Genomic DNA, 23,361 nt, shown 5'->3' on the forward strand with positions numbered 1-23,361 from the left:
AGGGATTGTCTCCAACAGTAATCTCTCTGGCTTTTTGTCCCTACTCGGAATTATCTCTGGGGAATATTGGAATCCATCTCCCATCTCCTCAAATCCACCCATTACACAACATTACACTTTGGAAGGATTTGATCCCAGATATTCCTGATCCCCAAGTTCAGCACCCCACCCACTATGCTCTAGATCCAGTTCCTCATCACCAAAGACCTACTGGACATTTCATTTTTTAACATTTTTAAAATTTTTCTAACTTTTTTGGCTGAGGCAATTGGCTTAAATGGCTTGCCCAGGGTCACACAGCTAGGAACTATTAAGTATCTGAGGCCAGATTTGAATTCAGGTCCTTCTCACTTCAGGGCTGGTCCTCTATCTACTGCACCACCTAGCTGCCTCCCCCCCCCCCCATTGGACATTTCAAACTGGATGTCTAGTGGATACTTCTGACTCAATGCATCCAAAATAGACCTCATTACCTCTCCCCCTCAAACCATTCCTTTTTCTAAACTTCCTTATTGTTGCCCAGGAAACCACTATTTTCTCAGTCACATAGGCTCAAAATTGAGGTGTTATTCAAGTTTTCCTCTCTTGCTCTCCCCACAGTCTACTCTATGGCAAAATCTTATTTCTTCACTGAGGGGGATGGTCCCTACAGTCCCTCTGGGATTTAATATGACAATCAGCCTGGTTTCATCAGGAAATAGGCTCTTCCACTTACGTTCAGGGCTGATGACTTGTATGATTATAAAGATGTGGTCTGCTCTGCACCATCACCTTTCTGTTCTTCCATGCCCTGGTCATGGTCCGGTGGAACAAGCATTGGCTCTGGAGTCAGAGGACCCAGGTTTGAATCCTGTCTTTGCCACTTAATGCCATGGTACGCCATTGGCAAGCCACTTAATTTGTCAAGCTGAAGCTAAGTTGCAGAGTGGGAAAAGTGTTGCATTTGGAGCAATGTTTCAACTCAAATATTTACTAACTGTGGGTGTATATTTAACCTGTTTGCCTCAGTTTCCTCATCTGTAATAATAGCACTTATTTCATAGTGTTGTTGTGAGGATCAAAGGAGATGATATTTGTAAGGAGCTCTGTAAATCTTCAAGCACTTCGAGCGCAAACATTAACTATTATTATTCATCTTTCTGGGCCTCCATTTCTTCATCTGGACAATGATGTAGCTACACTAGATGGTCCTGAATACCTTTTCATTCTAGGTCTATGATTCTGTGTCCTTTATGCATGAATTGATTTATTTCCATAAATATTTTTTATAAATGGTAAAGTGGGTACTTAGGCTACTAATATTTTCTCATTCACTTTAAAAAATAAGAATAATCAAAGAGCATCTAGGTGGTGCAATGGATAGAGCACCAGCCCTGAAGTCAGGAGGACCTGAGTTCAAATCTGGTCTCAGACACTGAACACTTCCTGGCTGGGTGGCCCTGGGCAAGTCACTTAACCCTAATTACCTTAGCAATAAAATTTAAAAAAAGTAACCTATTTCCCCATATTATAGATCCCTTCTCCCTACTCCATAATTCAGCAACAATGGCCTACTTGCCTATCCTTGAAATAGTGTTTCATTTCTCACCTCCATGCCTTTGCCCCAACTGTCCCCATAATTTGACATTCTCTGCTCCTTTACTTCTCCTTTTGAGTTTCCCTGATTTGTTTTCAAGACCTAGCTCTGTGATCTAGCTTCCTGGGGCTACCTCTGATTTGCTCTCTGGGATTGCCTCATCTATTCTGTATATATTTCATATATTTCCAGTTTTTAGGTATTATTTATGTATTATATTTAGGTATTTTAGATATATTTTGGTATTATTTCCTCCTCTAGGAAGTGAGCTCAAAGTTTTGGACCATCTTTGTATCCTTACCTCTTAATACTGTGCCTGGCACATAGGAAATACCTGCTTATTGACTCACTTCTTACCTCTGCATCCATTATCTCCTTTAACCCTTTATCAGCCCTGGGAGTCAGGGTTATAATTACTCTTATTTTAACACGGTTTACATATATTACATATTTTAAACACAAGGAATCTGGGATTCAGAGAAATTAAATAGTTTACCCGGGGCACACAGCTAGTTAGTGATGGAGGGGGAATTCAAACTTAGGTCTTCCTGATTCTAAGTCTCCCCCCCCAACTCCCACCCCATCCCACCAAATGTGCCCTGCAAAATTGGTTAGCAATTTGGAGGGATATGGATCTAGACACATTTTATGCCACGTATCTCAATGAATTACAGCTACAATGATACAAAGCATAATTCACTGTTCTTTATTTGTCTTTTTTTTTTTTTTTTGCCTTTCTATTCCATTTTCAGCTGAGAGTTTTCAAGTTAGCCAAATCCTGGCCAACACTGAATACTCTTATTAAGATTATTGGCCACTCAGTCGGCGCCCTGGGTAACCTCACTCTGGTCTTGACCATCATCGTCTTCATCTTCTCAGTTGTTGGCATGCAGCTTTTTGGGAATGCTGAAAATAAAATTCCTTCATGTCCTGACTTCTCGCGACCAGACCCACAGCGCTGGCACATGAGAGACTTCTTCCACTCTTTTCTGGTTGTGTTCCGCATTCTGTGTGGCGAATGGATCGAAAACATGTGGGAGTGTATGTGTGACTTCCCTAAGGTGCTGTGCATTCTCGTCTACTTGCTGATTTTGGTGATAGGAAACTTGGTGGTAAGTTTGTTCTGTTTTTTCTGCTTACTGTCAAGGAAGCCATGGGTAACTCATAATCATGGATTTTTGGAATATCAAGTTTGTAGAATAAGTATAGAAGTTGGGATTAATTTCAACTCCAATGTTGACTTCTCAATGGAGTCTAAACACTACAAATTGGATTAGTTTTATAATGAATTTGTTTTTCAATCGTGTTTTAATATTAGAAAAGTGATAAATGAAATTTATTGGGGCGTTATAGTTTGCAAAACATCTTTTATCCTTATGGATACCCACAGGGCAAGTACTACAATTGAGGAAACTGAGGCTTTGGGAAGCTAAAGGAATTAACTATGTCTACACAACTAATAGATATGGGAATGGTTATCCAGAACTAGGTATCACTGATACTGTATCATGTTGCTGCTTATCAAAGTTGTTTCTCTCAGTAGAATGAATTATATAAAATTTGTTGGTTTAGAAATTTTTTGTTTTCAAAAATCATTATCTTTTAAATAATAAAGCATTTTAAAAAGACATGATAGACCTTTGGAGAAAACTGAATGGGAACAGAAAAGTATATACCTTTTTCTCAGCAGCACATGGAACCCACACAAAAAATAGATCATGAAAAAGGCCATAAAATCTCAAAATCAAATATAAAAAGGCAGAAATATTAAGTGTGTTCTTTTCAATGTCATAATGCAATAAAATTACATTAAAAAGAACAGTGGAAAAAGATTAAAATTAATTGGAAACTAAATAATTTGATCCTAAAGAATAAGTGAATCAAAGACCAAATCATTGAAACATGAACAGTTTCATTAAAAGGAATGACAGTAATGAGACAGCCTACCAACATTTTTCTCTAATGTCTAACATCTTGAAATTTAAGGTAAGATTAATACAGGTAAGATTCATAAGATAGAAAGTTAAAAAAAACACAACAAACAAAAACAAAACAAAATTAAAAACCCCAAATCATTGAGCCAATAAATAAACCTAGAAGATAGATTAGCCATTGGTTAATTTGATTTTAAAAACTTTGCTTTGTATAAGATTTTGAGTTTCATGTAATGGAAATGACCTTCTTTATCTTTTGTGATCATCTCTATCACTTGTTAAGATCGAGAACTGACCATCAAAAAACAATTAAACAAAACAAAAAAGAAGCAACTAGAGATAGCCGCATAAAATACCCAAATGCCTTCTCTTGTTTTTGATTTATTATATGTACTTTAAATTTAGGTCATTGATCCAGTTTAAGGTTATCATGATATATCATATGTTCTAAATTGTTCTAAATCTAATTTCTGCCAAATTGTATGACAGTTTCCTCAACAATTCAAATGAGATAGAGAATTCTTACTTAAGACATGTGTTCTTGAGTTTTATGAGTTTGATGTTTTCTAATTTATCCTTATTCACCCAATCTCATTGATTATGTAGCCGTGTTTTAACCAGCAGCAGTTAAGTTTAAGTGGTTGCTGCTTTATAATATAATTTGAGCTCTGAGACAAAATTTTCTCTCTTTGTTCTCACTTTGAAATTATTTCCCTTGAGGTTCTAGATCTTTTGTAACTCCAAATGAATTGTATTATTATTTTGTCTAGTAATATAAAATCTACAGGCAAGTATATAGCTCAGTGGAGTCAGGTGACCTGGAGTCAGGAAAACTCATCCTCTTCAGTTGAAATTTAACTTGGGTGACCTTGGACAAGTCACTTCACCTTATTTACTTGACTCAGTTTTCTCATTTGTAAAATGAGCTGGAGAAGGAAATGGTAAACTACTTTAGTATCCTTGCAAAGAAAACCCCAAATGGGGTCAGAAAGAGTTGGAAATGACTGAAAATGACTGAACAAGGATAAAATCTTCCCTTGTTAGTTAAATAAATTGGTATAACATTGAATCTAGAAATTAATTTAGACAATATTATTTTTATTTATTAGCACAGTCTAGCCATAAGCATTAAATATCTCTCTAGGTAATTTAAGTTCTTTCTTTAAGGAGCATTTTTAATGGGTCTGTATTGATGATGAATATAGTTTGATAGATTGATTTCATAAGATTTTAAAGCATTTTGTGGTTATTTTGAATAAAAATTATTTTTTTTATTATTTCCACCTGCATTTCATGACTGCTATGTAGAAAGGTAGGGTTTTATGGGCTTATTTTGTATGCTGCTACTTTGTTGAAACTATTGTCCTGGTTTCTTTGCTGATTCTATAAGTTTCCTGGGAAACAGTCATATAATCAGCAAATGGAATAGTTTTGTCTCCTCTCTGTCTACATTTTCATACATTAATTTTCATTACTTTTTTTCAATTTATGAGCATTTTCTATCTCACCTCCTTTTTCCTCTACTGAAAAAAGAAAACTGAGCAGATATTCATAGTCAAGTGAAATGATTCTCACATTGGTTATGTTCAAAAATGTATTTCTTATTTTGTACCCTGAATTTATCACTTCTCTATAAGTAGGGGAGTAGTGTGATTCATCTTTATTCCCCTGGGATTATGGTCTCTCATTGCATCGGTCCAATTTCTCAATATTTCAAAGTTTTTTTCTTCTTCTAATGTTTTATTTTTTTGATCCAGTGACTACTTCATTCTGTGTCAGTTCATAGACACTATACTGGTTGAGTTGTCAATTTCATCATTTATATTACATTAAATTATATTTATTATTATTATATTAATTATATTATTATATTAAATTATTTATTATATTATACTAAATCACATGATCATGCCATAATTTGAACAGCTATTTTTATGAACAGCATCTTAGAGCCCAAATCTTTGCCATCACAAAAAGATCTGCTATGAATATTTTTGTTCACAGGGACCTTCCTTTTTGATCTCTTTGGAGAATAGTTTGCTAATCTTTATGCTTTTAACTTATTTCTCAACTTTTACTGTTCTTGCTAGCATTTCTATAATTAGAATTACTGTTCAATAATGATGCTGTTCTATAATTCTCCTTTTATAAATTTTAGTTTTATAGTTTTCTTTCTCTTCTCTTTGTTTTATTTTTTATGTTTTGAGTATTAGAATGATGTTTTTCCCAAAGGAGCTCAAAAAAAAGAGTTGAGAAAAATTTGCATAATAGTATTGGTAATATTTAAAATTTGATTGAATTTTCCAGTAAGTTTGCCAAGACCAAGGCACTAGAGAATGGGTGATGAAAGGGTTATATATTACTGTTTAATAAACAATAGAGTATAGTAAATGCAGTGACTACAGAATGGCAGACCAATATCTTAGCCAGGGATGAAATTGATGACACCTCCTGCTTTTCTTTGGATGTGACACCAGAAATATTATTTCATGGAACAGAAGCAAGAACATTGCATCAAGAACCTGGCTTCAAGGTTCTCCTCTAACATTTACTCTGTAAATGACCTCTCTAGGCCTCTATTTTCTCACATTTTTGATATGGCTTTAGACCAATTGACATAATTTGCCAATTTTTATTTTGATCCTGTTTATTTTCCTCATATAGTATAAATGGGTTTTTTTAGAGAAAGAAAAAGGGCACGGGAAGGGATAAAAGGCCATCTGTTTGCTACTTTTGTGAGCCTTGGGAAAGATAGCCCTGGACAGCCCTTTGCTGTTGTTCTTCAACTCATATGGAGCCCAACCAGTAGACTTTTTCTGTCCTTATTTCTCAGGTACTCAATCTTTTCATTGCCCTGCTGCTCAACTCCTTCAGCAGTGAGGAAAAAGAAGGGAATGGATGTGGAGAGGTGAGGAAGACCAAGCTGCAGCTTGCTTTTGATCGGTTCCATCGGGCTTTTCATTTTGTGAAACATGCCATTTGGCATTTTTGTAGCCGTCCTTTCAGGAAAGGACTTAGAAAGCCAAAGGATGTGTCAAAAAAACAGAAGGTTCAGAATGAAGATGCTATTCCACTGGAGTCAGGCATAAAACGAGAGCAAGCAAACCACGAACAACTTTGCCCTAAGGACAAGAAGAGTTCTCTTGAATCCACAGGCCTGGACTTTATATACCAGAATTCAAATACCGGGCATCTTTCATTTAATAAAGCCCCACTTGCTGAAGAAGAAGAAGATGATGATGATCTTCAGTCTCTAGCTGAAAATGAGTTCCAGGATGTCGTGGAAACAGAGTTTTTCAAAAAGGTAGGAAAGCTTCAATTTGGTTAGTGACCCTAAAAAATTGTCTTTTTTTGTTGCTTTGAACAATTTACTCTAATTTTCATCTTCAATTAATAAGCATTTTTCTTTCCCTCCCACTCTGCCAATTTAAAAGAAAAAAAGAACAAAATTCTCCTAACAAAATTTGCATTATTCTGGCCTATGAATATAATTCTACATCTTGGATCCATCATCTCCCTGTCATGAATTAGATAGCACAGATTATCACCAATACTTTGGAATTGTGGTTGGTCATCCCAGTGATCTGATATCCTAAATAAAAGAGTCAGTTCTTAATTATGTGTCCAGCTCTATGCTAGACCTCATGGGGAGGAAAAGAATATGTTACACAATCCTTTTCTTTCAAGGAGCTCATGACCCAATTATCAATATACAAGATACCTGTGAAATCTGAAATTTTGGCGATGCTAACAAATATACAAGGTTAGGGAATCTGAAAAAAGATTTGGGGACATGTGACAAATGATAAAGTCTCTCCCTATTTTCCTTTTTTCTTCTCTCCCTCTCTCATTCCCTCCCTTTTCCCCTCCATCTCCACCTCCTTCTCCCCTCCCCTTTCCTGGATGGTTGTGACCATGGTCATTGACAAACAGTCTGAAAGAAAATACTACAAAATATTTGGCCCTAGAAATTTCTTGTTCAAAATATTAAAAGTACTTTCGTTAAATAAATATCCATTGTGTGAAAAGAACTATGCTAGAGCTTCAACAAATGTGGAGATCAGATTTCTAAAGACTTATTAGAGATTTCCCTACTTAGATACAAATTTTATGTGTGATGGTAGACAAATCTCATTCTTTATATTGCAGGGCATTAAATCGCATCGAACAACTCATAGATCCAGGCTGCAATTACATTCCCAGAGGTTTTAGTTAAAATTTCTTGTTGACCTAACATTCATGTGTATACAGCATACACATGTATCATTTCTGTGATTGGGCATAGAAATGAGTTAATCTGGGAGTGATGGTCTGATTTAACTTCCAAAGACTCCCCTTTGCATTGGATCCTTTTATATTAAAAAAATGTACTCTTCTGGTTAGGGTTAGGGTTACTGTGTGTGTGTGTTTTTTTGGTGTTATGCTACTACTAATTCCTCCTAGTCCACTGTAGGACCATCATCTTTACTTCTGAAGAATTTTTTTATTGATGCCTTTTATCTTCACATTATAATCATTTTCTATCTCACCTTTTTCCTCTACTGAAAAAAGAAAACTGAGCAAATATTCATAGTCAAGTGAAATGATTCTCACATTGGTTATGTTCAAAAATGTATTTCTTATTTTGTACCCTGAATTTATCACTTCTCTATAAGTAGGGGAGTAGTGTGATTCATCTTTATTCCCCTGGGATTATGGTCTCTCATTGCATCGGTCCAATTTCTCAATATTTCAAAGTTTTTTTCTTCTTCTAATGTTTTATTTTTTTGATCCAGTAACTACTTCATTCTGTGTCAGTTCATAGACACTATACTGGTTGAGTTGTCAATTTCATCATTTATATTACATTAAATTATATTTATTATTATTATATTAATTATATTATTATATTAAATTATTTATTATATTATACTAAATCACATGATCATGCCATAATTTGAACAGCTATTTTTATGAACAGCATCTTAGAGCCCAAATCTTTGCCATCACAAAAAGATCTGCTATGAATATTTTTGTTCACAGGGACCTTCCTTTTTGATCTCTTTGGAGAATAGTTTGCTAATCTTTATGCTTTTAACTTATTTCTCAACTTTTACTGTTCTTGCTAGCATTTCTATAATTAGAATTACTGTTCAATAATGATGCTGTTCTATAATTCTCCTTTTGTAAATTTTAGTTTTATAGTTTTCTTTCTCTTCTCTTTGTTTTATTTTTTATGTTTTGAGTATTAGAATGATGTTTTTCCCAAAGGAGCTCAAAAAAAAGAGTTGAGAAAAATTTGCATAATAGTATTGGTAATATTTAAAATTTGATTGAATTTTCCAGTAAGTTTGCCAAGACCAAGGCACTAGAGAATGGGTGATGAAAGGGTTATATATTACTGTTTAATAAACAATAGAGTACAGTAAATGCAGTGACTACAGAATGGCAGACCAATATCTTAACCAGGGATGAAATTGATGACACCTCCTGCTTTTCTTTGGATGTGACACCAGAAATATTATTTCATGGAACAGAAGCAAGAACATTGCATCAAGAACCTGGCTTCAAGGTTCTCCTCTAACATTTACTCTGTAAATGACCTCTCTAGGACTCTATTTTCTCACATTTTTGATATGGCTTTAGACCAATTGACATAATTTGCCAATTTTTATTTTGATCCTGTTTATTTTCCTCATATAGTATAAATGGGTTTTTTTAGAGAAAGAAAAAGGGCACGGGAAGGGATAAAAGGCCATCTGTTTGCTACTTTTGTGAGCCTTGGGAACGATAGCCCTGGACAGCCCTTTGCTATTGTTCTTCAACTCATATGGAGCCCAACCAGTAGACTTTTTCTGTCCTTATTTCTCAGGTACTCAATCTTTTCATTGCCCTGCTGCTCAACTCCTTCAGCAGTGAGGAAAAAGAAGGGAATGGATGTGGAGAGGTGAGGAAGACCAAGCTGCAGCTTGCTTTTGATCGGTTCCATCGGGCTTTTCATTTTGTGAAACATGCCATTTGGCATTTTTGTAGCCATCCTTTCAGGAAAGGACTTAGAAAGCCAAAGGATGTGTCAAAAAAACAGAAGGTTCAGAATGAAGATGCTATTCCACTGGAGTCAGGCATAAAACGAGAGCAAGCAAACCACGAACAACTTTGCCCTAAGGACAAGAAGAGTTCTCTTGAATACACAGGCCTGGACTTTATATACCAGAATTCAAATACCGGGCATCTTTCATTTAATAAAGCCCCACTTGCTGAAGAAGAAGAGGATGATGATGATCTTCAGTCTCTAGCTGAAAATGAGTTCCAGGATGTCGTGGAAACAGAGTTTTTCAAAAAGGTAGGAAAGCTTCAATTTGGTTAGTGACCCTAAAAAATTGTCTTTTTTTTGTTGCTTTGAACAATTTACTCTAATTTTCATCTTCAGTTAATAAGCATTTTTCTTTCCCTCCCACTCTGCCAATTTAAAAGAAAAAAAGAACAAAATTCTCCTAACAAAATTTGCATTATTCTGGCCTATGAATATAATTCTACATCTTGGATCCATCATCTCCCTGTCATGAATTAGATAGCACAGACTATCACCAATACTTTGGAATTGTGGTTGGTCATCCCAGTGATCTGATATCCTAAATAAAAGAGTCAGTTCTTAATTATGTGTCCAGCTCTGTGCTAAACCTCATGGGCAGGAAGAGTATGTTACACAATCCTTTTCTTTCAAGGAGCTCATGACCCAATTATCAATATACAAGATACCTGTGAAATCTGAAATTTTGGCGATGTTAACAAATATACAAGGTTAGGGAATCTGAAAAAAAGATTTGGGGACATGTGACAAATGATAAAGTGTCTCCCTAGTTTCCTTTTTTTCTTCTCTCCCTCTCTCATTCCCTCCCTTTTCCCCTCCATCTCCACCTCCTTCTCCCCTCCCCTTTCCTGGATGGTTGTGACCATGGTCATTGACAAACAGTCTGAAAGAAAATACTACAAAATATTTGGCCCTAGAAATTTCTTGTTCAAAATATTAAAAGTACTTTCGTTAAATAAATATCCATTGTGTGAAAAGAACTATGCTAGAGCTTCAACAAATGTGGAGATCAGATTTCTAAAGACTTATTAGAGATTTCCCTTCTTAGATACAAATTTTATGTGTGATGGTAGACAAATCTCATTCTTTATATTGCAGGGCATTAAATCGCATCGCAGGTCCTGATTTGTCCTGGAACAACTCATAGATCCAGGCTGCAATTACATTCCCAGAGGTTTTAGTTAAAATTTCTTGTTGACCTAACATTCATGTGTATACAGTATACACATGTATCATTTCTGTAATTGGGCATAGAAATGAGTTAATCTGGGAGTGATGGTCTGATTTAACTTCCAAAGACTCCCCTTTGCATTGGATCCTTTTATATTAAAAAAATGTACTCTTCTGGTTAGGGTTAGGGTTACTGTGTGTGTGTTTTTTTTGGTGTTATGCTACTACTAATTCCTCCTAGTCCACTGTAGGACCATCATCTTTACTTCTGAAGAATTTTTTTATTGATGCCTTTTATCTTCACATTATAATCATTTTAGCCTTTCTCCACTTCTCCAAATTGAATCTTCCTTTGTGGAAGATGGGAATAATTAAACAAAAACATCTCCCATTATAATTGCATCTGAAAATGTACACAATAATCCATTTTAGCACCCATTTTCCACTCCTCGTCACACCTTTCCCTTCCTCCACATGAGAGGGCAGTTATATCTCATTTCCTGTTCTCTAAAATCTTCATTGGTTTGCCAGTTATTCAGGACTTGATTTCCTCTTAGTGATATTTGCATTCACATTACCTTAGTCTTTGTGTATATATATATATTTAAATTTTGATTATTTTGTTGTTAGTTCATATAAATCATTCCAGATTTCTCATATTAATAGTTTCTCAGCAAATAATAATATTCTATTGTATTCTTATATCATATCCCTTTCAGCTTTCCCCCCTGTTAATGAATACCTATCTTATTTTCAGTTTTTTTGCTACCACAAAGATGGTTGCTGTAGAGGCAGCTAGGTGGTACAGTGGATAAAGCACCAGTCCTGAAGTCAGGAGGACCTGAGTTCAAATGTGGTCTCAAACATTTAATACTTCCTAGCTATGTGACCCTGGGCAAGTCACTTAACCCCAAATGCCTCAACAACAAAAAAAAAGATGGTTGATATACACATTCTGGTAACTATTGGACCTTTGTTCTTTGTTTTGAAATATGGAATGGTGGGATCATTAGGTAACAAGTATATGAAAAGCTTAGTCACTTTTCTTGCATAATTCCAAATTGATGTCCAAAGTGATCTAGCTCCATTAAAAGGACATTAAGGTATCTGCCTTGCCATAGCCTTTTTAACACTGAGTGCTACCATTTTGTCATCATCTTTGCCAATTTCCAGGATATGGTGGGAGAGAGGACAGGTGTGGTGAGGAGTGGAGAATGGATAGATTATTATGCACATTTTCAAATGCAATTATAATAATGAATATTTTTGCTTAATTATTCCCATCTTCCCCAAAGGAGGATTCAATTTGGAGGGGTGAGAAAAGGCTGAAATGATTATGATGTTGAAATAGAAAGTATCAATAAATCTCAGTGTTTTAAATTTAAGCTTCTATTATTAGTGATCTAGAGGGAAGTGTTTCTGCCTACAGAGTTTTGAGACCAGGGAAATACAGTAGAGGGAGTTGAAGTTATTAAAAAGTGAGAACTGATTACAAAGGATTTAACAAAGGAGTACAGAGATGAGTTATAAATACCCATAAGTAATCAAACAAAAACAAGACTGAAAATTTCAACCAGGATAGAGAACAAGAAAAATTCTGCTCTGGCTTATATTGAGTACAATGTAACACACAATGCTTGTTTTTCTGACAGTCTACTATAACATAATAAACAAATTCAGAACTGTTTGAATTTCTACACACAAAGAGTGGGCACTAATGGTTCAATATCAGCTTGGCAGGAAGCCAAGATTATTTGCGCTAGTCTTTTTAATAGTATTTTTTTTTTAGAAATCAGTGATTTGAATAAAAGCACAGAGAACATGCTAGTCAAATTTGCACGTGACACAAAGCTGGAAGGAATACTGACACACAAGATGACAAAGTCAAGATCAGGAGAAGTCTTAGCAGGACTAAACCTGAACCAGAAAGGCTGACTCTAATGAGATAAAATTTAGCATGGATAAATGTAAATTTCTACATATAGGTTCAAAAACTCAACTTCACAAATATAAGACATGAAAAAAGATCAATAAGCTAAATATGAATTAGCAGTGTGGTATATTAGTCACAAAAGCCAGTGTGAGTTTGACCCAAATTTAGAAAAGCTTGACTTCCAAGCTAGAAAGAGGACGGTCTCAGTGTACTCTGCCCTATCAGATGTTGGTTGGAAATATGTATGCAATTCTGGGTGGAAGGACTCTGATAAACTAGAGAGCGTCCAGAAGAAGGCATCCAGGTGAGAGAAGGACCTTGAAGGATCTAGGGATGGATAGTCTAGAAAAGACAGGGCTTCAAGAGTTTACATTCATTCACCAATCAAGACAGCTCAGACCTCTGACCAGAGTTTTAAAGCTTTGTAAATTACTTTCCTGAGGGAGGGGAGTATGGTCTTTGGAGATGTGATCTGGAGGCTCCTCTAGAGGAGAAAGGGAGTCAGAGACAGGAAAAATGGTGAGCAGGATATTGATATCCAAGGTAATTAAAGGCAGCTTAGATAGCTGGGGCCAGGATCTCCATGGAACTAGAAAGAGGGAAGGGTGAACAGGTTTGCTTTTATATAAGCTCATATGTCAGGTCCTTTTACAGTCTTGTTGCCCATGGTGCAATGGGCCACAGGGAGGCGTGCTGAGTGAGCTTAGAATAGGTATCAGTTCACTGGTTTCTTAACCACAGGTTTTTTTTGGATTCTGGGTGTCCTCGCCCATGGAGATAGATGGAGTTGCTTTATCTTAGGTACATAATTTCTACTATGGAATGGTTCAAGATGTCATGAGGAACAGAGACAATGCCCAGTCTTCCCTCTTGTTGATCATGTAACCCAGAAGTCCAGTTTTTTAGTTAATTTTTTTTCCTGTTATTGATTTACATTACAGACTGAAAGCTATTGAAGTTATATGATCCAATTTTGGACAGAAAAAACCTATTTAACAGGCTCACACTGATCATAGATTTAGATCTGGAAGGGAATTTTAGAGATAGTCTAGTCTAAGCTTCTCATTTTACAGATGAGGAAACTGACACTAATGAAGGGAAAGCCACTTGCTCAAGTTTCACATACCCCCATGCACACACACATGTACACAGTACACATAGAGTCAAATGAATATGTACACAGACACACGTGCACATATGCACAAACAGTTACAATACATATGTGTGCCCATACACAGAGACATTAACAGACCACATATAATAATCACAGTGACAGATTCTGGATTTAATCCTGTTTTTTGATTTTTTAAGTAAGTTCTCATTCTCCTTCATCTGTTCTTCTCTCTTCTGTTCCACATTGTGTCTTAATTTGTTTCATGACAAATAAGATGTCCAGAAAATAAAACCAACTTGTTTGGGGATTTTTATGGCAGGAGGAAAAGGAGTGCATGAGCCCGGGAGCCATGAGCAGAGAAGTCGATGTGTTTTCTGAAGATGGCACTGAAAAGAAAGAGGTAACTCTATCAGATGAACAAAACAAAGGTAAAGCCTGTGGACAGCTCCCGCATACTAACTTTCCCCAGATATCTCCTGAGAAGCCACAATGGGAACACTTTAGGGATAATACAGGCCAGCAGGGCCAACAGGAAGAGGAAGGCCTTTCCAAAAATCCAAATGTGACTTTCTTTTATGACTAAAGTAGCCAGACTTTGGTGGCTGGCCTTTCTTTGCTTAGGCCACCAGTGTAGCTGCTTTCTGTGTTCTCGAGAGGCAGGAACAGTACTTCCTTACATGTAGCTCCGCTATTTAAGGATAGCATGACATAATGAAAAGAATATTAGGTTTGGATTTTGAACATCTGTATTCAAATCCTGCTGTTTACTAGTTTAGTTATGTGACTTTTGGTAAGTCAGTCACTTTCTCAGAGCTTCAGTTTCTTTGTCTGTCAAATGAGGGGATGGATTCACTCATCTGGAAGGTCCCTTGCAGTCCTAATAGTCTATGAGTTTATGGGAATGGAGTTTCTCCCTTTAAAGTCCTACTTAAGATGAGGAGAATGGGGGAAAAGGAGGCATAGCATCAAAGCTTGTATAGTTTATAGTGTTCTGGGTCCTTTATTTGAGACAAAAAGGTGAAGTTTTCCCTTGCACCGCATACGACAATAATAAAGGCTGTTTAGTTCATCTTGTAAGATTTGCCAAAATGCTTTTTCCTTCATTATCTCATTTGGGTCTTTAAAAAACCCTTGATGATCCCATTAGTGCCTATGGATTCAGTTCCAGTTCTGCTTATCTAATCCTCACCTCTCTCGACTTCCAGATTCACATCTCCAGCTGCCTATTGGACTTTTCAAACTGGATGGCCCATAAATACTTAGTGGAATTCATTATCTTTCCCTCCAAAATATACCCAACTCTCGAATTTCCTCTTTAAAAAATCTTTTTAGATATCGAATAAAACAAGCATTGTCATCCTCCCAGGCTTCCAGGCTCACAGCCTAAGTGCCATCTTTGTTTCCATTCTCTCTCATTCCTCATAACCGCTCTTGCCAAGTCCAGTCATTTTACCTTTGTAAAATGGCTTGTATATGCTGCCATTTCTTCTCTGATATTACCACCACCCTGACAAACTTCTTCAGCTAATGTCTGGACTATGGCTACAGTCTGACGGTTGGTTTGCCTGCCTCAAAAATCTTCCCACAGCAGTCCAGCCTCCATTCGGTTGCCAAATGAATCTTTCTAAATAGAAGATCTGTTCATGTAACCCATCAGTCACCTAATCAATCTTAATTAATATATTCCTCTCACCTCTAGAATCAAATGTAAAATTCTCTGGTATTCAAATTTCTTGACCCCCTCCTACCTTTCCAGTCTTTTTATACCTTACAATCCACTATATATTCTATGACCTAGTGACATTGACCTTATATTCATTGAATAAGACAATTGACATCCAGTGATATTAACCTTGTATTCACTGAACAAGACACTTGACCTATGATGACATTGACCTTGTATTCATTGAACAAGACACTTGACCTACGATGATATTGACCTTGTATTCATCGAACAAGACACTTGAACTACGATGACATTGACCTTGTATTCATTGAACAAGACACTTGACATCCAGTGACATTGACCTTGTATTTATTGAGCAAGACACTTGAGTTCCAGTTCCTGGATGTGTTCACTGGTTGTCCTCCACATCTGGAATGCTATCTCTTTCTATCTCCATATCTTGGCTATCCTGGCTTCCTTCCTCCCAGCTAAAATCCTATCTTCCATAGAAACCCTTTCCCAGTGCTTCTTAATTCTAATGCCTTTCTTCTTTGGCTTTTACTATCCTGTATATAGCTTATTTGTTCAGTTATTTGGAGGAAGCTGGTGGCTCAGTGAATAAAGCACTGGGCTTGGAATAAGGAAGACCTGAGTTCAAATCCAGCCTCAGACAGTCCCTCTTGGTGGCAAATCATTTGACTTTTGGTTGTTTTATAGAAGGATCCAGTGGAGAAAGGATGGGGATGGCCCATGGAGTCCTTAAGAATCAGATATGCTAAACAACACAATTGTTTGCTGTAGTCTCCCCCATTTAATTGGGAGTTCCTCAAGGTCAGGGACTCTCTTTTGCCTCTTTTTGTATCCCCGGTATTTAGCAGGCACTTAATAAATGTTTACTGACTGACTTCCTGATCTCACGAGGCAGATATTACAGATATTCTTATTGAAAAGGCTCCAAGCCAAGACTGAAGTGGAGGAAGAATTGACATGTGATTTTTCTGTTGGTACTCAATGCAGTGTATTAATTTTAGCCTGACAACACCAAGAAAATAGAAGTTCTCCCCAGCCAGCCACAGCACCCTAGCAAATGGAGACATTTTGAATGCTGTGGATAGGTTCCTTTACCTTGGCAGTCCACTTTCCAGGGATATACACATCGATGATGAGGTTGACATACACATTGCCCGAACAAGCTTAGTGTTTGGGAGCCTCTGAAGGAAAGGGTGGGAGAGGAGAGGTATTAAATTGCTCACTGAACTGAGAGCCATCGTGCTGACCTTCTTGTATATCTGTAAAACCAGGACACTACACTGGTATCATGACAGGAAAGTGAATCACTTCCATTTAATTGTCAGAAAGATTCTAAAGACCACCCGGCAAGATAAGATACTGGACACCGAGGTTCTTTCCCAAGCTGAACTGCCAAGTTCAAACTGTTGCACAAAGCACAACTTTAGTGGCCTGGCCAGGTTGTTAGAACCCAACTTATGTTTGCCTAAAAGCCCATTTTGGGGAGAACTCACACAAGGCAAGTGCATATGTGGAAATCAAAAGAAATGATACAAAGACACTCTCAAGGTCTCTCTGAAGAACTTTAGAATCTTTTTAAGACCCTGACAAAGGACCATCCAGCATAACGTGCCTTCATTGGAGAAAGTGCTGTGCTGTATGAGCAAAGCAGAGTTACAGTAGCTCAAAAGAAAGAAAGTTGTGTAACTTTAGAGACATCTTCGCTGTCCACATGGACTATTTGCATCTAACCTGAACTTGTGTTGTTCTGATCAGCCACCTTCACTCATACTATAACTTGACTCCAACATGGTGATAGCATTCTGATCCTCTCTGAGCATGAAAAACAACTGCTAACCAACAAAATTATTATTATTTTTATTAAAGTTTTTTATTTTCAAAACATATACATGGATAATTTTTCAACATTGACCCTAGCAAAACCTTGTGTTCCAAATTTTCCCCTCCTTCCTCCCTCCTCCTCCCCTAGATGTCAAGTAATCCAATATATGTTAAATCCAATATACACACACACACACGCACAATTATTTTGCTGCACAAGAAAAATCAAATAAAATTGGGAAGAAATGAGAAAGAAAATAAAATGCAAGCAAACAATAAAAAGAGTGAGAATGCTATGTCGTGACCCACACTCAGTTCCCACAATACTCTCTCTGAGTGTAGATGGCTCTCTTCATTATGAGATCATTGGAACTGACCTCAATCATCTCATCAACAGAAATGATTTAATGCTGTTTACAAATGAGGAAGCTGAGCTCAGAGAGGCTCGTCCATATTATCATAGCTAGTAAGAGTTAGAGACAGAAATCGTACTCTGGTTATCCTGGTTTCCAGTCTACTATTCTATTCTCTTCATCACACGCTCTCTTATCATGTTCTTTTAGAATATGTAGTGCCTGGTGGTGGGAGGGCAACAAGATGGCAGACTTATATTTTTAAAAAACTTTATTTTTTATTCCCAGAGGAGAGAAGTGGATGATTTTTTCCTGGAAATTAGGACTGTTCTCAGCCCTGGGCAAAAATTAGATTATTTGGTTCTTACCTGATACCTTCAGGCCCTCAGAAAGCTTTCCAGGAAATTGAATACTTGTGTTGCCTCATATCTGACTACTGGGGCCAACTGGTTTTCTAATTAGTTGCAGTTGGGATGAGGACATTAGTTAATGGTTGCCCCCTCCCTTTTTTGTGCTTTTTCTTTCTAGAATTTTGAAGTCACCAGCTTTCTATCTGATTGCAGCACCATTGATCTGAGGGATCTCATTTTGTTCATTCCTGAAATGATTCAAAAAGGACCTGAGAGATGTTTACCCAAAGGTAAGGGCAAACTTTATTAAGTTTGGGTTTACAAGAGACTTCTGGAAGTTTGTTTGTGAGTCTCCTAAGTAATGGTGTTAAGGTTTTTTTCCTCTTCCATTTTATCTATTTTGCCTCTTTCTTTTTCTGTTTTTGTCCCTGTTTCTCCCTGTTTTTGTCTGTCTCTATCTCTCTCTCCCAACTCCATTCTCTAATTTTTTTCATTCTGTCTCTATTTCCCTATCTTTGTCTGTCTATTTTTTTCTCTCTCTGTAATCTCATCAGCTCCTATGGATTTAATTATCATCTCTATTTATATATACCTCTAGTATATATTTATTATTATTATATATTTATATATGCCTCTAGTCTCCCCTCTGAGCTATAATCTCATACCTATTAGATTTTTTGAATTGCATGTCCAAGAAACAGCTAAAATTCAACTTGTTCAAAACCAAATAGTATTTTTTCCCCAAATCTTCCTCTCTTCCGAATTTCCATGTTTCTGTTGAAGGTTCCACCTTTCTTCTAGTTCCCAAGGTTTTCCACTTTGATATTATCCTCAACTCATCATCTTTTCTTACCTAATACATCCAATCAGTTGTCAAATATTAATGTTTCTATCTTCACAACCTCAATAATATCTTCCATATCTGCTCTGTTTTGTCCACTCACATAACTATCATCTTAGTTCAGATCTTCATCACTTTTCACATAGATTTTTCTTTTTAGACTTTATTTAATTTTTTTTCCCAATGAACAAAAAACCATTTTCTTTCTCTTCTACTTCCTGCTTCCCTCATTGGAAAACTGTGAAACATACACATATAATCTTTTTTTTTTAAATAACTTTTTATTGATAGAACTCATGCCAGGGTAATTTTTTACAACATTATCCCTTGCATTCACTTCTGTTCCGATTTTTCCCCTCCCTCCCTCCACCCCCTCCCCCAGATGGCAAGCAATCCTTTACATGTTGAATAGGTTACAGTATATCCTGGATACAATATACGTGTGCAGAACTGAACAGTTTTCTTGTTGCACAGGGAGAATTGAATTCAGAAGGTATAAATAATCCGGGAAGAAAAACAAAAATGCAAGCAGTTTATATTCATCTCCCAGTGTTCTTTCTTTGGGTGTAGCTGCTTCTGCCCATCTTTGATCAATTGAAACTGAATTATCTCTCTTTCTCGAAGAGATCCACTTCCATCAGAATACATCCTCAAACAGTATCATTGTTGAGGTATATAATGATCTCCTGGTTCTGCTCATTTCACTCAGCATCAGTTCATGGAAGTCTCTCCAGGCTTCTCTGAAATCATCCTGCTGGTCATTTCCATAACATTCCATATACCATTCCATAACATTCATATACCACAATTTATTCAGCCATTCTCCAATTGATGGGCATCCATTCATTTTCCAGCTTCTAGCCACTACAAACAGGGCTGCCACAGACATTTTGGCACATACAGGTCCCTTTCCCTTCTTTAGTATCTCTTTGGGGTATAAGCCCAGTAGAAACACTGCTGATTCAAAGGGTATGCACAGTTTGATAACTTTTTGAACATAGTTCCAAATTGCTCTCCAGAATGGGTGGATGTGTTCACAATTCCACCAACAATGTATCAGTGTCCCTGTTTTCCCACATCCCCTCCAACATTCCACATTATCTTTCCCTGTCACTCTAGCCAATCTGACAGGTGATACACATATAATCTTAAAAAAAAAACAAATTCCCTTGAGTTCATAAACTTCATGTTTTATTTTTAACATTGAGTCCATATCTTTTCTCAGACAGAATACTTCATAGGTCCTCTGGAATCATGGTTCATCATTATATTGATCCAAGTTCTTATGTCTTTCAAAATTGTTTGTCTTTATTGAGTTGTTATTTTACAAATTAAATTCTCTTAGTTCTGTTCATTTCTTTCTGTAGCTGCTTATAGATTTCTTCCTTGGTCTTTCTGAAACTATCCATTTCATAATATAAAATATTCTAAATTCATATTTCATAATTTCTTTAGTTATTCTTCACCATTGCTTAGTATCCCCTCAATTATCACCTGTTTGCAACCACAAAATGAGCTGCCATGAAGATTTTTGCCCGTGTGGTATTTTTTTTTTTAATCTTTTCGGTGTGGCCTTTTTGCCCTTTTTGGCTAAGTCAAAGTAACTTTTTGAGGCATAGTTCCAATTATTTTCCAGCTTGGCTGGATCAATTAACAGTCCTCCTTGACGCAGGCCCCCGATTTTCCATGGTGTCTGGAAGGTGAAAAGTTCCTGTGGTCTGGGCTGAGGCTACCTCTGAATCCAGCTAGCCCCAACTCTCCCCACTTGCTGTTTTTGCACTTAGGTTGCTCAGGAAGACCCCTGTTCTGCCCAAGTCTTATTTGTTCCTTACTGATTCTATGTTCTCCCTGAGGTGCATTTTTTTCTATTTGGAGAATCTAGAGAATTTATAATTTTCTGACCTCTGCCATCTTCCCAGAATCCTCCCCCTGAATTTATTTTAATATACTCTGTATGTTGCCTTCAACTAATTTTTGTCAGATTGAATTCTAGTTTTTCCAGAAGATTTTTTCGAGTTCTTATTCTAATCATCTTAAAAAAATATTTAATATTTTATTTTCCCCCAATTACATGTAAAAACAATTTTTAACATTTTTTTTAAATCTTGAATTCAAAATGTTTTTCCTCTTCTTTTTCCCATCCTGTTTTTGAGAAGGCAAGCAGTTTGATATAGGTTATACATGTACAGTCACACAAAACTTATTTTTATATTAGCCATGTTGTGGGGAGAAAACCCACAGGCCAAAAAAACTCAATACAGAGTATGCTTTGATTTGCATTCAGACTCCACCAGTTTTTTCTTTGGAGATGATAGCATTTTTCATCTTATGATGAAAAGTCCTTCAGAAATGTCTTAAATCAGAGAGGAGTCTAGGAAGATGGTGAAGTAGATTAGAAAAACTTCAACTGTCTAAATTTTCTCAACAAAAAAAGACAGAACATTGCCTTAGAGCAGCAGAAATAAACATGGTGTAAAACAAGTTGTTTTCTTAAAACAATTTGAGTATACTCAAAAACCTGACCGCCAGGGGCAGGAGATTTGTCCTGAGTGAAGTGCCAACTCTGCAGAATCAACAAACAAAAACTCCTAGGGCCAACTAGGGTGAGAGAGAGCCTCAGCCTTACAAATTTTCATCTTGCAGGGGTCTTCAAACTTTTTAAATAGGGGGCCAGCTCACTGTCCCTCAGACTATTGGAAGGCCGGAATATAGTAAAAACAAAAACTTTGTTTTGTGGGTCTTTAAATAAAGAAACTTCATAGCCCTGGGTGAGGGGGATAAACGTCCTCAGTTGCTGCATCTGGCCCGCGGGCAATAGTTTGAGGATCTTTGAAGGAATCTGGTACACCTGGTAAATGCAATAGAAGAGAGGTGGCCACCCAGTTGGCTGTAGGTACTTGCAGGAGAGCAGAGTCCCTGGTTTCAGTTCAAAGGTAGAGAAGGCAGCTGTTGTTTGCAATCATCAAAGGGACTACAGGGAGTAAGATCATATGCAGGACAGTGGGACTATAAGCCCTAGCTATATCTTAGGACTGAAGAAGAGAGCTCAAGGTTGGGTCCTGAAAAAGACCTCAGAAAATAACAGAAGGACCTGAGGCTTCGGACATCATTGTCCATACCTTGGGACTATAGTTTGATGACTACAATTTGATGACATTAATAACTGCTAAAAACAAAACAAAATAAAAATAAATAAATAAAAATGAGTACGCAGAGGAGAAAGAGTCCAACCAAGATTATTACTAAGGAAATAGAGAAGATCTGGATTCATATTCAAAGGAAGACAATAGTACTAAAAATCACTCCTTTTAAGCCCCAAAAGAGTTTTTAGAACAACTTTAAAAGCATTTTAAAAAGCAAATAAGAAAGACTAAGCAAAATTTAGGGGGGGGGGAGAGCAATTCAAGAAAATTATAAAAACAGTCAACCAACTTTTGAAACCAAGAATCAAAAACTTAAGGAAGAAACTAATTCTTTGAAAACTAGAATTGGGCAAGGGGAACCTAATGACATTCTAAGACACCAAGAAATCATAAAACAAAATCAAAAGAATAAAAACAGAAGAGAAAATGAAACATCACATCAGAAAAATAACCAATCTGAACAACAGAGCAAGAAGAAATCATATAAGAACAGTTGGACTACCTGAAAATTGTGATAAAAAATTATCTTGATACAATATTACAAGAAATTACAAAGAAAAATTTCCCTGAAGATTTGGAATAAGAAGGCAAAGTAGAAATAGAAAAAATCTACTAATTACCACCTGAAATAGATCCTAGAAGGAAAACTTACAGGAATATCATTAAAAATATAGAAAGTAACAAGAAAAAAAACAATTTAAGTATTATGAGTTATAATAAAGTTACGCAAGACCTAGCAACTACTATGGTGAAGGACCATAGGTCTTGGAATACTATATTCCATAGAGGAAAAGAGCTGGGGTTAGGATGAATGGTAACTTACTCAGCAAAGTTAAGTATAATCCTGAATGGGAAAAGGATATTTAATGAACTCAAAGACTTTCAGGTTTTGTGACAAGACACCTAGAATTTAAGGCAAAATTTGGCGTATATCATCAAGGAGAGATATAAGATGAACATTAAAGACCAATTATAAGGGACTCAATAAGGTCAAATTGTTTGTTTTCTATATATTGAAAATATAAGCATACTTTTATTATTGTCATCATTATTTGAGTAATTTGAAAAAAAGGCATGGGCTGAACTAGGTATGATAGGGTGACTTTAAAAAACTGTGTAGGGAGATATAAAAAAGGAATAATTATCTCTTCATTAATCCCAAATGAAGCATAAAAGTAAAAATTGATACAGAAGAAAATAGTTGGAGGAAGGCAAGTAATGCTGTAACCTTACTGCCAAAGGGAATGCGTTAAAGAGGAAATAACACACATATCTAGAAGGATATAAAAATCTAAATTCAGAAAGAAAGAGCAGTAAAGGGATGGGGGAGGGGGAAGAAGATAAAGGAGGGACTCATAGA

General features: G+C 36.4%; 1 protein-coding gene across 1 annotated transcript in view; it reads left to right on the top strand.

Annotated features, from left to right (window-relative positions):
- The window catches only part of SCN11A (sodium voltage-gated channel alpha subunit 11), an 84,103-nt gene that overhangs the window by 29,861 nt on the left and 30,881 nt on the right, over positions 1-23,361 (top strand). Inside the window, exons 12-15 of the mRNA XM_051970255.1 lie at positions 2,329-2,688; positions 9,362-9,832; positions 14,117-14,197; positions 18,196-18,307. Of these exons, the coding sequence (XP_051826215.1) occupies positions 2,329-2,688; positions 9,362-9,832; positions 14,117-14,197; positions 18,196-18,307 (1,024 nt within the window). The remainder of the gene's footprint in view (positions 1-2,328; positions 2,689-9,361; positions 9,833-14,116; positions 14,198-18,195; positions 18,308-23,361) is intronic.

The sequence above is a fragment of the Antechinus flavipes genome, chromosome 1 (genome assembly GCF_016432865.1).
Source record: "Antechinus flavipes isolate AdamAnt ecotype Samford, QLD, Australia chromosome 1, AdamAnt_v2, whole genome shotgun sequence".
In the NCBI taxonomy this organism is placed as follows: Eukaryota; Metazoa; Chordata; class Mammalia; order Dasyuromorphia; family Dasyuridae; genus Antechinus; species Antechinus flavipes.